The sequence below is a fragment of the Mustela lutreola genome, chromosome 13 (assembly GCF_030435805.1).
Source record: "Mustela lutreola isolate mMusLut2 chromosome 13, mMusLut2.pri, whole genome shotgun sequence".
In the NCBI taxonomy this organism is placed as follows: domain Eukaryota; kingdom Metazoa; phylum Chordata; class Mammalia; order Carnivora; family Mustelidae; genus Mustela; species Mustela lutreola.
In genome coordinates this window covers 78,974,455-78,990,467 of record NC_081302.1, presented here as the reverse complement: position 1 = coordinate 78,990,467, position 16,013 = coordinate 78,974,455, and the positions used below count along the sequence as shown (strand labels likewise).

At 42.7% G+C, this 16,013-nt stretch overlaps 1 protein-coding gene across 1 annotated transcript in view; it reads left to right on the top strand.

Moving 5' to 3' along the window:
* ATP8A2 (ATPase phospholipid transporting 8A2) overlaps positions 1–16,013 on the top strand; it is a 608,051-nt gene that overhangs the window by 459,309 nt on the left and 132,729 nt on the right. Inside the window, exons 32-33 of the mRNA XM_059144204.1 lie at positions 189–245; positions 1,632–1,739. Of these exons, the coding sequence (XP_059000187.1) occupies positions 189–245; positions 1,632–1,739 (165 nt within the window). The remainder of the gene's footprint in view (positions 1–188; positions 246–1,631; positions 1,740–16,013) is intronic.

The following is a 16,013-nucleotide window of genomic DNA, read 5'->3' as shown; positions in this document are numbered from 1 at the left end:
ACATCTAGCTGTAAAAAAAAAAAAAAGCAGCACCGTAGAAAGTGATTTTCCCCAAATCTTTCCAAGCTAAGAAAAACACAAAAGTGACTCCCACTGCCTCTGGAATGGAGACTTGGGGTTTCTCCTGGAAAGTAATAATAAATCACCAAGGATAATACATTTTCCCCAATTCCTGTTTGTTTTCACAGTATGTTGTTGTCACTGTGTGTCTGAAAGCTGGTTTGGAGACCACAGCATGGACTAAAGTAAGTTTTCTCTCTGGAACTGTTTCTCTATCCACTACAGATAATTTGATGTCATGGATCTTTTTTTAAGCCTTGGGAAACCAATCAGCAGGATTGAGCTATCTCATTTAAATTTTGCATGTAAAAATTTTCATTTGATCTTTATCAGGGCAAATTTGTCATCCAGAGTTTTCCGATGATTCATTTGCTTGGCACTTACTAACAGCTCTAAGCTATTGACAGTCCTTTCATTTCAAGTGTATATGCATGTTGTAAAAAAAAAAAAATACAGAAAATACAGAAGGACATGAAAGAGAATTTTTAATTTCCATAAGTTTATGAACAAGGGGCAGTTACTGTTATGACTTTTCTGGATAACATTACAGATGTTTCACCTGTATATTTTTAATAAGACAATGCTTTATGGAGCATATAGCTTTGTAATCCTTTTTTCAGTTTAAAATAGATCGTGGACATTTTCCACAACTTAAAGTATACTTCCACAAAATCTTTGTTCATAATTAAAGAGTATTAAGTTTGATCAATATCCCATCATTTAATCATTCCCCAATTTTAGACATTTTGGTGACATGTCACATTTCAGGATCATAACCCATGTTTCATGTTTGTCCATCACTGCTTTATAAATAGACTCCTAATTCTGTGCTGGGAAAATGAGGGAGGAGATTGGAGGTGCTTGTGGAAGTAGAGAATCCATCAAGTGACAATGGTAATTAATCCAGACAAGAGGTGATAGTGGCTTGGCCTGGACTCTTACAAAGTGGTGTAGTGAGAAATGGTCAGATTCTGGAAGTATTTTTGAAAAGCTAACAGACCTTGATGGTGGATTATGTCATGGAGTGTGGAAGAAAAGAAGTCAAGGATCATCATATTCAGAGGCAAAGGAGAAAAAGCTAACAACTCAGCAGAAGCTTAAAAGATTGTTAAGATGTAATATCCAGCCCAGATTTGTAAAAAGTTCTTTGGAAAATGAAAAGAAGAATCAAAGTCTCAAAACAATAAGTAAGAACATCATGTTCTTTTTGTCCATATGGTGCTCTCTTACTGGACTAAGGTGAACTGGCCAATGTAGCTCCAAGTTGGAGCAAGAATTGGTGAGGACCAGTGAGGGGCTGGCTAAAACTGTGCAAGGGGTCTAGGAGAAGGTCTGCTGAGACAGCAAAAGCACCTTGATCTTCAGGGTAGTTTGGGGCCTCCTGATCCTTGAATTCATTGTGTGACATTCTGAGACAAGATAATTACAAGATGGCACTTTCCAGTGACTAGTGAAAAATGTATCCATGAAGAAAGCTGGCCTGGACACAGGGTTTCTGTTGCAGGTGGGGTGCGGGTGGCTCACCTGTGCCAGCAGAGAAGCCCTGCCTGAGCCTCTGTTTCCTTTTGCAGTTCAGTCATCTGGCTGTCTGGGGAAGCATGCTGATCTGGCTGGTGTTTTTTGGCGTCTACTCAACCATCTGGCCCACCATTCCCATTGCTCCAGATATGAAAGGACAGGTCAGTGCTCCTAACTGTGAGTGGGCTTTCCCTGTCTCAGGACACTGATGCTTTCTGGGCATGGGCTCTCTGTGTCTCACGACACCAGTGAACTTCGGGAGAGGTTGGTGCAGCCTGCTTCCATCAACATTCATCAGGAAAGAAACAGACCAAATTAGAGAATCAGAAAGAGGTTGCCTCATCCACAGAAATGGCATTGGAAATTTTAATATTGGAGATTGTCAACTTACATCTGCTGGCCTACCCAGCATGTTCATGTTTCCATAATGAATCATGTGTTAATTACATACAGTCCTGATGTGTCCAGGTAGTTCATGGCCCTAAACTGAAGATGTTTGAGTCATTTGCCATCCATTGGTGATGCAGATGGTCGTTGTGAGGTTAAGTGTATTGTTATGCTCTGATTATTAGTTACCTGTGAAAGATAAATCTAACAACTCCATTAGCCAGATCATTGATTAACCAGGATATCTCATTGTTCATCTCTTGAACTAGAGAGGCTCATTTGAATTTTTTTTAGAATTTTCTTTTATATTATCTTTATCCAGTGTTTGAGACTGAGCCTTCAATAGTGACAAGCTGGATTTAGAACCAGTAGTATTAGTATTGGGTCTGGAGAGGAATTTGACAATTCCAGGTTCCAAACCACCTCAGTTTACAGATGAAGCTGGACAGGCCCAGACACTCCAGCCTCACCCATTGACCCCCATTTTCTGATCTGCCCATTTCCAGCACTGTCCTAAGATCACAGCAGGTGGTTGCCCCAGGCTCTATGCTTTGGAAGCCTCTGAGCTGGCCAGCCTTGGCTAGGTCTGTTCCTCTTCACAGGGTGAGAAGCCCATGGTACCCAGAGCCAGAATCCTACTTCTAGTCCATTCCCTGGGTTTCTAAGATCTTGAGTTTCCTTCCTCAATAGCAACAAAAGCCCACTTCCCAGGCCTGCATGGTCCTTTCCCCATATCCAAGCCTTTGTGAATACCATTAGCCCAAGGGGAAGCTAGTTGCAAGACACATACATTGGGCCAATTGGATGTTTGCCTCTCTATAGCCACCCTGACTTGCATGAGGACGTTTATGCTGGGGGACAGATCCGAGGATGAGAAGAGAAGACCTATGGGTCATGGACTTCCACTGGTGTTCCTGCCCCAGGAATGCATATTATAGGGCCAGGCCTGTGCATGGCACATCTGGCTATTATCCTAGCCTCACTTCCTCTGCAGAAATAAGCCCAAACTCCTTGGTCTGCCCAACCCTAAATACATGTGCAGCAGCTATGTTATGTGAGATAACCCAGGGGTGGCATTACTTGCCTTATTCCCTTGGCTAATCAGTAGCCATCAGACCCCAGGGTATCCAGGACCTCCTTAAGTGCAGGTGTTGGCCAGGACAGACCAGTGATACAGAAGGGGGCACATAGTCCCCTAACACATCTACACAGTGAGGAATGAGGACAAACCCGTAACACACTTGGCAGTTCTTTCCCACACGCAAGTGGTGATGGAAATTACAGCACGTTGAATGAATCAGGAAGATTGTAGAGCATTTCAAGAAATCAGTTCTATTTTAAAGCAATGTGATTCATCCCCCCCCAAAAAACAAACCAAGACAAGTATTCACAACAACGATGGTCACTTGGCAAGGTGGTGGTGCCTAAAATATCTGCTTTTGGGTTTTCTTCCTTCTGGGAAAGGGCAGGTATGGCCTTGTGACTGTTTCTTTTGGGGAATTTTATGGTGCTGGACAGCAGCTGATTGCTGCAGATAGTTTCTTAGGTGAGAGAAGAGTGACAGCTGGCAGAATGGGATCAGTCCATGTGTGACTGGCCAACAAAATCAATTTTCTTGGAAGCCCTTCCCAGTGCCCTCACCAGAGAGATACCCAGGTGAACCCTCTCTGCATGCATCTGCAGCAGCAACCCTAGGTTAGAGGTGCCCAAGCTAGATTGGCCTCTGACTCTCACTCCAAGCCACAAGCTACTTTCCAAGGGCAGAGAGGCCACATCTGCTGGGCAGACACTACTAACCATGCCACATGGTCACTCTCCAAGTTGGGTGCTGGTCTGTATGGTGTGAGGGCTTGGCCTAATGGTGAAATTTCTGTCATTGCGGACCTTTCAAACGCATTTAACAAGGTATTCCTGCCATCCCAAAGCAAAGAAACCGTAATATCAAATCACGTATCATTTTGGTATACATTTTTCATTTTTTAATTTTTTACGTCATTCTCACTGTTTGGCGGGTTTGTATGAGGTAAATGATGTTACTTGGAAATCGAACACAGCTGGCTAAGGTGAGGTTCTCATTAGACACCGAGTAAGACGATTAAGGTAGTTTTCATGTCATGGGACTTCCGAGTGGGTATTCTGCTGTGTGTGTGTGAAAGCCGGTTTATGATCACTAGTCTTCCTCCAATGAAGACCTCTTAGTGGGGACAGGGTGTCAGAAATACAGTGTCAGAGCCATCCTAACACTCTTTCACCTGCTATTGCTGCCCAGCGGTTTGTTTGTTCTTTGAACCCTTTTGAAGAAGCCCTTACATGGAGAGTGACCAAAACTAGTCAGAGGTCTCCCAAAGACTTCTGCTGCCTCTGAGGGAATGACAGGCTGTCATGAAGAAAGCTGGAAGCCGGGCTCTTCGGGGCTACTATTGAAAATCAGCCCAAGCCCTGGTCATCTCTTTGGTCCCGGGTGGTCATTATGGACTCAGTGTTTGTGTCCTCACCTCAAAGTCTCGTGTTGAGGCCCTACCCCCCCAGTGCGATGGTATTTGGAGGTAGGGCCTCTGGGAAGTAATTAGGTCATCAAGAGGATTAGAGCTCCTTATAAGAAGGAGCCAGAGATCTAGCTCACTTGTTTTCTGTCTCGTTGAAGATACAATGAGAAGTTAGTTAGATGCTTAAAGAGGGTCCTCACCATCATGCCGGCACCCTGATCTCAGATGTCCAGACTCCGGTACTGTGAGAAATAAATGTCTGGCTGATAAGCCACCCAGTGTGTGGTGTAAGAGCTAAGCCTGAACTAAGACAATTGATGAATGCTTAGGAGTGAGAGGTACTCTGGGAAAAGACTTTTATTATTATTATTATTATTATTATTATTATTATTATTATTATATGTTTCTAGTGACTTGTATAAACTATTTTTTTGTAGTTCACAGAGCAAATGAACACGGTTCTTTTGAGCTTTGGAATGAAACTAGGGTTTAATGGCAAACAGCATTTCTCACTCGGGAGCCTGAGACAGATGCCCCACACAAAACATTCTGTCTGTTCATAACATCCTAAACTGTTGAAAAGGTACATTGTTCCTGCTGGGATTTCCTAATGGATTTGGTTAAATATTTCTTTCTTTGTCTTGTCCATTATATCAAGAGTTTTTCTCATGAGGGAGAAGGCAGGTTTTCCCTCGAGGGCAAGGGAGGAGAAGGCTCTAGATGAGAGTGATTTTCTACTGTCAAAGGGTCTTTATCTTCCCTCCAGCACCTCATGATATGATACACAAAACCCAACCAGACAGTGAGCCCCAGAAAGTCCCAGTGGAAGTTTCTGAAATCAAAGAAGTCATCTGTGGACTCTGTCTCCTAAAAATACACAACATTTGTGGGATTTTAAGGGACACCTTGTTTTTCCATTTTTCTAGGTCCAAACTAGATCTAAAGCGAATTAAAAACTCAAGTTATATCTATCTATTATAAACTCAAGTTAATGCCAAAGTCCCCTACCAAGGAAAACATGTGCTGATGTTTTTCCATAGGGGACCATCTGCTTTACTTTCTCCCAGTAGCATGATCGTGGGTTATAAGCATCTCCATAATGGGTCTCCAAAGCCAGTGCTCAAGGTAGAAAATTTTAAACTTCATTTAGCTCAGAGCTGCCTGCTGAGGAAGAGCATTTGATTAGAGATGAGGAAAACTTTATCTAAAACCGGATCAGGAAATGTACTGCTATTTTCTTCACATGTTTCTGAAGGCTTTTGACTTGGGGAGTATCTGAGGGGATGCCATCTCATTTGATGTCTGTGTAAAAGGCTAAAGAGACCTGCCCCAACTAGCTCTGTCACCTTTGGTAAATCACTTAGCCTGTGTTAATTTCCTTATCGGCAAAGTTAGAATAATATTATCCACCCTTGTTATCTCTGAGGAATGTCGCACAGGTATAATAAGAAAACCCAAGGGAAATGGAAAACATGCCTGCTCTTTTTTTGGAAGTAACTAATTAGTTTTGAACTTCTGTAAATAGAAGTATTGTGACTTCAACTCCTAATTCTTTTGGTCAAAGAATTTTAACATTCTATAGGTTCTAGATGTGATATTTCTCAGTAAGGTCCAGGGACCACCTGCATCTGAATTATCTAGGTTACTTGTTTGGGTTTTTGTTTTGGTTTGTTTCTGTTTTTAAAGATTTTATATATTTATTTGAGAGAGAGAGAGAACATGAGAGGGGAGATGGTCAGAGGGAGAAGCAGCCTCCCCATGGAGCTAGGAACCCAATGCGGGACTTGATCCCGGGACCCCGGGATCATGAACTGGGTTGAAGGCAGTCACTTAACCAACTGAGCCACCCAGGTGTTGTCTAGATTGCTTGTTAAAAAACAACCTCCTCCCCACCCAGAAAATATGTTCTTGCAATATGCACGCACCCACATTTACACACACAGGCACACACAACCACAGTCCCTGGGTGCATAGCCCCAGCCTGTGAATTTTAATAAACCTCCAAATTGTCCCTCCCTGAATGTCTGAGAACTGCTCCAAAACACCTGAAATATTCCTCCGTCTCAGTGTTTGAGTCATGCAGGGTGTTCTAGGAGAAGATGGTGTTATTTAAAATATCCACAGATGATTTATGTCCCCTGGGCAGTGGTTACGTAAGATGTGTCAGGTATCGCCAATGACAGCTTTAAGGCACCTCGCTTTCTAAATAGAGAATTATACCAAAAGACATTACATCGTTCGCCATGGAAAAATATTCCTCATCACCTTTGGTGCTTTTCCTTTAACGTCCTTTTCATTGCTAGTAAAAGAGGGGAAAAAAAAACCTTTCACTTCAAAGCCTACAAACTGCTAACTCTGTCTGCCGTGCCAAACTCCCGGCTCCAGCCAGGCTTTCTTTTCTCTTTTTTTTTTTTTTTTAATTTCAAACACAGGAATGGGTTTACATTTAGGTTTTATACCACACTTGTGTGTACATGGTGCAGATCCCAGTGGGTGAACAGTATACTGAAGGAGGAGTGGTTGCCACTTGGTCAAAGCGACCCACCACCCATCTTCCCTAAGTGACTGCTTCCTCTGGGACTTCACAGACTGGTAGGGTCTCAGGCTCAGGTCTTTTCCACACCAAATGTAAAAAGAGGGGGTTTTGTTTCCAAGTGGCATGTGCTCTAGGAGATAAGCGAGGCAGGAGGGTCATGGCCCCATCAGCCCCCATCTTTACTCAGCTGGGGTTGTAGAACATCTCTGTAGGACAGAGACTGGCCCAAGGGCCAGGAGGGAACCTGTGCATAAGTTAATTTTCCTGGCGTGGGACAAGGTTGTTTCACCCCCAGCATCCATCCTCCACCACCCTTTCTGAAGGGGCCCAGTTTGTAGGCAACTACCAGACCTTGTGTAAGAGGCCCAACACCTATGCAGTGTCATTTCTGCCCCTGACTCCAGGCGAGAGCCAGATCCCAGCTCGTGCTGTAGTCAGTGATTCAGAAACCCAGTAGGAGAAACAGGAGACATTCGCCAGAGGCTTCTGAGATGGACACATGCTTGCTCCTGGGAGAAATCCATCAAAGAAATGGCCTTCTTTTGTGTGTGAAGTAGTTGCTTCTCTGCTGCCCAGAGCTGTTCAGCCATAAGGAGGGAAGCTGCCTCCAGAATCCTGCTGCCATGAAAGACGTGATCTAAAGGGAAAAAAACAACCAGAATTTCTTGTGCAATTGTTGAGCCACCAAATGAAGGCAGCATCAAAGTTCCCTCCAACCCACAGCCCTGCTGGCTTTCCAAGGAGCACCCTGTGCGTGTGCTGCCTGTCCTCTGGGAGTAGCATGTGCAGGAAAAAGGCACCCCACCCACACACAGATGTTAGGATATTTCTTTTATACTTATCAGCATATAATCAATCAAGGAAATATGTACTTTTTTTTAAAAAAGATTTTATTTAGTTATCAGAGAGAGAGAGAGAGCACAAGCAGGCAAAGGCAGAGAGAAGCAGGCTCCCCACTGAGCAAGGAGCCCGATGTGGGACTCGATCCCAGGACCCTGGGATCATAACCTTAGCTGAGGGCAGCGGCTTAACTGACTGAGCCACCCAGGCATCCTGGAAATATATACTTTTAAAAGACAGGTTTAAGCATTAACATTGCATTGTATACTATATTCGAAGTTGGGTGGTTTTCGATTTCTTTAAAGATTTGGTTAAAAAAAAAAAAAAGATACCTAACAATAAACCTAGCTAAAGAGGTAAAAGATCTACACTCTGGAAACTTAATAACACTTGTAAAAGAAATAAAATGGGACACAAAAACATGGAAAAATGTTCCATGCTCGTGGATTGGAAGAACAGACATTGTTCGTTAAAAATGTCTATACTACCCAAAGAATCTACACATTTAATGCAATCCCTATCAAAATACCACCAGCATTCTTCACAGAACTAGAACAAACAATCCTAAAATTTGTATGGAACCACAAAAGATGCAGAGTAGCCAAAGCAATCCTGAAAAAAAGAAACAAAACTGGAAGCATTTCGATTCGAGACCTCAAGCTCTATTACAAAGCTATAATCGTCTAGACAGTATGGTAGAGACACAAAAACAGACACACAGTTCAGTGGGAGGGAATAGGGAACCCAGAAATGGGCCCACACCTCTTTGGTCAGCTCATCTTCGATAAGGTAGGAAAAAGTATCCAATGGATAAAGACAGTCTCTTCAACAAATGGTGTTGGGAGCCTGAATGTCCCTCCATTGATGGCTAAAGAGGTGGTGTGTGTAGTCATACACATGCAGGGTTATTACTCAGCCATCAAAAAGAATGAAATCTTGCCATTTGCAGCCACATGGATGGAGCTAGTGTGTATTATAAGTGAAATAAGTCAGTCAGAGAAAGACAAGTACTACATGATCTCACTCATATGCAGAATTCAAAAAAGAAAACAGGCGAATAAATGGGAAGAGGTGAAGGGAGAGAGGGCAATAAACCATTAGAGACTCTTAATGATATAAACTCAGGGTTGATGGAAGAAGGTGGGTGGGGGGATGGGCTAGATGAGTAATGGGTCTTAAGGAGGGCACTGGATGTTGTATATAAATGATGAATCAGTGAATTCTCCAGAAACAGTATTGCACTGAATGTTAACTAAGTAAAATTTAAATTAAAAATAAATAGATAGTAATAAATTTAATAATAATATATATTATACATAATATACAGTAAATATACATAACAAATAAATATATAAATATAAAAAATAAGTGAATGATAAAAATAAAGAATCACTTTAATATCACAATTATTAGTGTTTTAGGTAATAACAGCCCAGAAACACCTAACACGAATACTGCAAGCTTATTAGAATTATCTTTAATATAGCAATATTGATAGAGTAGGTCCTATTTTCCTCAAATAATGTACTTCACAAGTCTGTGGCCTCATATATGTGAAAAGTGGTCAACCTGATAAGGTAGAAAGCCCCATCCGTAGAGACTTGCCTCTTGGCTTGAAATAACTTTCTGGCATCTTCTTTGTACAGTTTTCTTATTTATTGAATTTGGCCCAGTTATTTGCTAAAGTCCGATTTTCATTCTGGCCTTTAAACTTGTACACTCTGTGTAATAATAAGATTGACTTGCTCTGTTTCTGGACGGCATTATCATCTGGCTAACTAACATATGAGCAAAATTAAGGACTCCCTGGTTTCTCCTGTAACTCTTGTCACCCACATCCAGGGGTCCCCCCATTTGTGTGTGTTTGCTGTCCTTAAAGGCTCCCCACTCGAACCCCTGTCAGAGGCAATCACGGGAACTGAGAAACTTTAAAACTATCACCAAAAATTATTTATTGATGATGAAAAGAAAAACAAACCTTCGCTTGATCAGGGATATCAAGATGAGTTCTCCCTATAAATATTTGGCTCTATAAATATTTGGGCTCTAAAATCAGAAAATTCAGGCATCGGATGACAGCTTCCTCAGAACGTGGCCTTTGTAGTTGTTACATATCATGCCAAGTTGGGGTTTTTTGCCTTTCCCTGATTTCCAAACAAGGGGGAAGTATATTTTTAAAAATGAATGAGCTCCTTAAAGCTATTTATGATTCTTTGTATGGGCAGGAATGGGGCCAGCCACTTTCTCCTGGTTGCTTCTGTGCTACAGTCCATTGTTCATAATCTCTGTGACTGTGTTATCCTGAGCCTCAGTTTCATCAGGAATGTGGAGAAGATAGTACCTACCTTTGGAGTTAATAGAGAGATTGAAGAAAAGAAGGCATGTAAATAACATTAGGTACTATTTTTTGAGAACTTACTATGTCTCAGAGGTACTTCGTATAAATATGCTGTACATTTGCAATTCCACAGTGAATCAAGCATTAGCTCACATGGTAATCTGGCAGCCATAGGAAGGTACAGAGGCTTGGGAAGAGAGCAGCGGCATGTTGGACAGGCTCCAGAGTGGAGTAGCTGGGGCTTGCCAAGGTGGCTAGACTCCAGGGTGTGGATGCCCAGCCTTGGTCACTATGAAGAGCCCCCAGGGTATGCTTGGTACAAGCCGTGTGTCGAATAAGTGTCAGGTGAGTCTCCTTAAAATTTTGCTTTTATTAAGTTCCGTAGTAAGACACCTACCCTGCAGTGTAGTGGAGTTTTTAGTACAGGGCACCTGGGTGGCTCAGTCAGTTAAACATCTGCCTTAGGCTCAGGTCATGATCTCAAGGTCCTGGGATCATGTCCCCCATCAGGTTCCCTGCTCAGCAGGGAATCTGCTTCTCCCTCTGCCTGTTATTCCCCCTGCTTGTGCTCTCTCTCTCTCTGCCAGATAAATAAACAAGACCCTTTAAAAAAAAAAAAAAAAAAGAATTTTTAAGACATAATTGTAGAGTCAGAAACATACGCATACTTTGTGTTTGAGCTGCAATCTTCCGGTATTGAACTCCAGGAAAGTAGGTTTCAGACAATGTCTGTTGTGTGTGTGTGTTTAAGTACATCATGGAAAGCCTTAATTTTCAAGTTCCTACCCTCCCTCCCCCCAGACACACACCCACCCACCACCACCACCACCGTTCTCTTTCTTTTGGCAGTTTATTTTATTTTGGCCTCTCGTTTCAAGGATGCTGTGTGCTAATTAGAGGCCAGGCGGCTTTGATTGTGAGTTATTTTTCTCTTCAGTGAAAGGTTTTGTTGTGGTGTTGGCATTTGCCATTCACTCGGATGTTAATTTTTTAAAATATCTGTCAGCAAATTAAAGTACACATTACATGCTGATTTTGTTTGTTTGTAATATTTATACTCAGCGGTCACAGAGTATGTTTGATGTGGTTTTGAACTTTTCCTTTCTCCAAACATGTGGAAATGTGTATGCGCGGCACTGGGGTTGAGAGTTTCTATGCAGGGGTTTACTTCCCGGACATCTGCAGAAGAAAATGGCTTTGTCTGGTGACCACAGTGGGGGACCGTAGTCCTCTCACCCAGAGACCTCTTTCTTTAGGTTTGTTTGATTTAAGAGGTGCAGAGCTGCCTGAGAAAGGCCAGCAGATAAAGGATTTGTGCAAGAAAAGATAACCTAGCAAGAAAAGGGTAGGTTAAACCAAAGAGAATCACAGCCTGCTGTTAAGCCCATGCCAGGCCTTTCCTATTTTGTATAAAAACAGTGATGCAAAGCTGCTGTCACCAGAATCCAAGAAGATCAGAATAGTGAAAGGACTTGAAGTAGGCTAGTCCTCTCTTCAGTGACTCTTGTGGCCATTGGCATCATAAAATATCAGAATCTGCTGAGGAGATCATATGCTTTCTGAACGGTGATTAACCAGCTATTGTAAGAGTTTGACATTCCTTCAGCTAAAGACAGGAAAAGAGGAATGTATGTTACCTGTGTCTGTGCCTGTAGTGCACATTCATTCATGAGTGTTATTTTAGTTTTTTAATGTCTGCAACCTGATTGTAACAAAAGCTAGAAACTGGAAGATGGACATGTTTGTGTAGACTTCTGGGCACACCGTGAGGGCAAGGCCCACCCACTGGCTCAGCAGCCGCGGACACCTCTTTAACATCCTAGGTGCAAGAGCATCTTGTCACCAACCACCTGCCCCACATCCCTTTCCTGTTTTCCCGGTCACAGCCCCTAAAGCCTTTCCCCCTTCCAGAACATGCATTGAGACAGTGCCGTTTCTGCCTCTACTCCACCTCTGGATCTGGACCTGCCCCCCAACCCCCAGGGCTAGTCAACCAGGGTGTTCATATCGTGGTCCATGGTGACTGATTCAGAAATGCGCATGGTGACCCACACCAGGCCACTTAAGGACAGTTCAAGGACTTTTTTTTTTTTAAGATTTTATTTACTTATTTGTCAGAGAGCACAAGCAGGGGGAGTAGAAGGTAGAAGGAGAAGCAGACTCCCCGCTGAGCAGGGAACCCAATGGGGGACACGATCCCAGGAACTTAGAATCATGACTGGAGCTGAAGGCCACTGCTTAACTGACTGAGCCACCCAGGTGCTCCTCAAGGATTTTTTTTTTTTTTTTTTGACAGTTAGAGATCACAAGTAAGAGAGGCAGGCAGAGAGAGAGAGGGGGAAGCAGGCTCCCCGCTGAGCAGGGAGCCCAATGTGGGGTTCAATCCCAGGACCCTGGGATCATGACCTGAGCTGAAGGCCAGGCACCCCAGATTTTTTTTTTTTTTAATGGAAACTAATAAGGGAAGGGGAAAACACTTTTGCTGCCAGGCTTATTTTATAGAGATGATGTCAGCCTGAAGTTGCCAGTGGCTGCCACAGAGAGAGAGCCTGGCTGGGCCTCTGAGCACAGCACAGAGGAAAAGCTGGACTGAGAGAGAAAGAGAGAGAGAAGACAGCATTGAGTGCAGGGCTGGATCCAGCTCTGCCTGAAGCTAGGACTTTCTCTGAATGTTTAGATGCACATACTGATATATTCCCATTTTTACTTAAGACCATTCAAGTTGGATTTCTGTTACTTCTGAAAATGAAGAAATTGCTAAGTGACAGACACAAGAGGTAAAACTGGGTCAAGTGAAGATAGAACTCTCGTAGCCTTCTGGAAAGTTGGCAGTCATTGTTAAGTTGTAAAAAAGCAGCTTGTGAACTTTTCCTGCTGTCTCCAACTTGAGTGCCATGGGACGTTGCCTACTTTTTGTAGCCTCCCCCTCCTCCTTCCCTACCCAAGAACAAGAAGACAGGTTTGGGTAGAACAAATTGTTTAAAGCAGGGATGTTAAGAAGTGGAAGCTTTTCTGAGAGAGGCCTCTTTCCTTTGGCAGCCAACAATTCAAAATGTCAGCTTCGAATGACCCCGAGCAGTGCTGTCCATGCTGTTCATTGTCATGAAATATCATGAGCCACACATGGATACAGTTCAGTTTTCTAGTGGCTCCATTGAAAGAAAGTTTAAAAAAATGAAGTTAGTTTTATTAATCTATTTAGCCCAACTTGAGATCAACATTAAAAGAAATCATTAGTGGGATAATTTATGACCTTTTTGTACTAAATCTTTGGAATCCTGTACATGTGTTAGGTTGACAGCATATCTCAAGTCAGACCAGACCCAATGCAAGGGCTCAGTAATCACCCCTGGCCGGCAGCCCCTCTCCTGGCCAGCACGCTCTTGACCAAAAGGGACTTGGAAACCCAGACTCATTCTCCAAAGCTAAATTTAGTGCAAGCAAGATTAGGAGGTAAGGAAACCCTGCCTCAGTTCGAATTGGATCCCGGGAGCAACTTGGTCCTCCAGGTCCCTTCCCTGCACGCAGGGGGCGCCTCCCTGACTTTCATTTCAGTCGCTTGCACTTCAAAAAGGGTCTTGGCTCTTACACAAGGCCTTCCCTAAAAAATAAAATCTTGGACAACTGAGCTGTTAATCTGTGCTTATTAATTGCTTTAAGCAGAGTTTATAAACCGTGATTTATAAAGTGTGGGTCTGATTTTAAGTAGTTTTTCCAAAGTGTTGGCTAATACCCCAGACATTTCCTCCTGAATGTGGGAGGGAAGAGGTCAGGATCCAGGACTTTGGTCACATTTATGTCACGAAGCAACCAGCTAAGCAATAATAACCTATGGCACCGAAAATAAATTAGATTTCTTCCTAACAAATGGTTAATGTGTTCAATGAGTGGTAATTTCTAAGTCGGATTATTAGTCATCTAAGATCATGTGAACCCTTTGTCCTTTTTTCCTGCTAGAGTTCTAGGCCCCTTCTTTCCATCATGTTGCTTAATACAAGTCCTCTGTCATTTTTACCTCCTAAATGTCTCTTACATGTATCTTCTCCCCTCCAGTTCTCATCCTGTCCAGTTAGCTGGTACCATAAGCAGTTTTTTTGCCTGGATTATTGCAGTAGCTTCCTGACTAGCTACTTGGCTTCTAGTCTGTCTGCAACCATTGCTCTATTGCAGTCAAAACAGTCTCACAACACAAATCTGATGTAGTTTTCCCCAGGCTTCCTTTTGCCCTCAGGAGAAAGTTCCAGGTTATGTTCCTGGTCCCTGAGGCCCTCTGAAGCCCTGACTTCTCCTATAGTACTGTTCCTCTCTCCTCACCCTACCCACACTGGTCTTCTTTTGCTTCCTGACCTGCCGCATTTACACTCCCACAGTGCATTTTCACGTACTCCCCGCAACTCCTGAATGGCCTGGTCTCCACCTTCCACCTAGCTAATCCTTATATAGTTTTCAGACTTCACGTGAGTCAATCGCTTCTCAGCCTTTTGGCTAAGATCAAGTGCAGACTTCTCATGAGTCATTCCTTCCTGAGGGTGCCTTTCCTTGCATTCCTGACCAGGCTAAATTCATCTAGTACATGTGCCCTTAATTTGACTTGCCTCTCCTTTGTTACATTTACCACAATTAAAAATTTACATGTGAACACAAGGTAACACCTTACACCCATTAAGGTGACCTCTGTTTAAAAAACAAAAATGACAGGTGTTATGAAAATGTAGAAAACTGAAATCCTTGTTGGTGGGAATGTAAAATGGTATATCACTGTGGAAAATGGTATGGAGGCTCCTCAAAAAATTAAACACAGAGAGGCACCTGGCCAGCTTTGTCAGTGGAGCATGCAACTCTTAATCTCAGGGTTATGAGTTCGAGCCCCACATAGGGTGTAGAGATTGCTTACATAAATAAAGTTAAAAAAAAAAAAAAAGTAAACACAGAATTGCCGTATGACCCAGCAATTCCACTTCTGGGCATATGCCCACAAGAATGTGAAGCAGGCCCTTGGAGAGATATTTGCGCACCCTTGTTCGTAACAGCAATATTCAGACAGCCAAGAAAGAGGGAAAACCCAAACATCTGCTGTTAGGTGAACAGATAACCAAAAGGTGATCTGTAGGTCGAAGGCATATCATGCAGCCTTTAAAAAGAAAGAAGTCCTGTCCCGTGCTGTAATACAGGTGAGACTTGACATCAGGCTAAGTGAACTAAGCCAGACACAAAAGGGCTAATATAGTATGATGCCACTTACGTGAGATACCTAGAGAAGTCAAGTTTCTAGACACAGAAGGTGGAACAGTGGTTTCCAGGGGTTGGACGGCGCGGGGGAAATGAGGAAGGGGTGTTTGATGCGTATAACAGAGCTTCAGTTTTGCAGGATGACAAAGTTTGAGATGTATTGCCCCACAATGAGAACACAGTGAATGCTGCTCAACTACGTACCAAAAAATGGTGAAGATGATACATTTTGTTAGGTGTTTTTTAAATCACAGTTTTTAAAAATGCATTTTAAATACATGTATGTGATTTCATAATTTATATCAGTTTCTTCCTCTAAACTGGGAGCTGTAAGAGGAAAGTGAATGCTCTTCAATATATCCTCTTTCCTAGCATTCCATAAATTCCATAAAAGAATGTGAATTAGTAAAGTTAAATGGGATGCCTCTCACGTAGACACGGGGAAGGGATTTGGCTTTGTGCAGTAGGTTCTTAGTCTCTGCTGAATTGATAACAAGAGCAGGTGCCACATACTCAAACATTTGGAAATCACCTGGAAAGGATCTGCACATAGTAAGTGTTGGGTAGATTAATGAATTTAGCATCCTTTCATAAGTGTGCTAAAAACCAGTAGCACAAA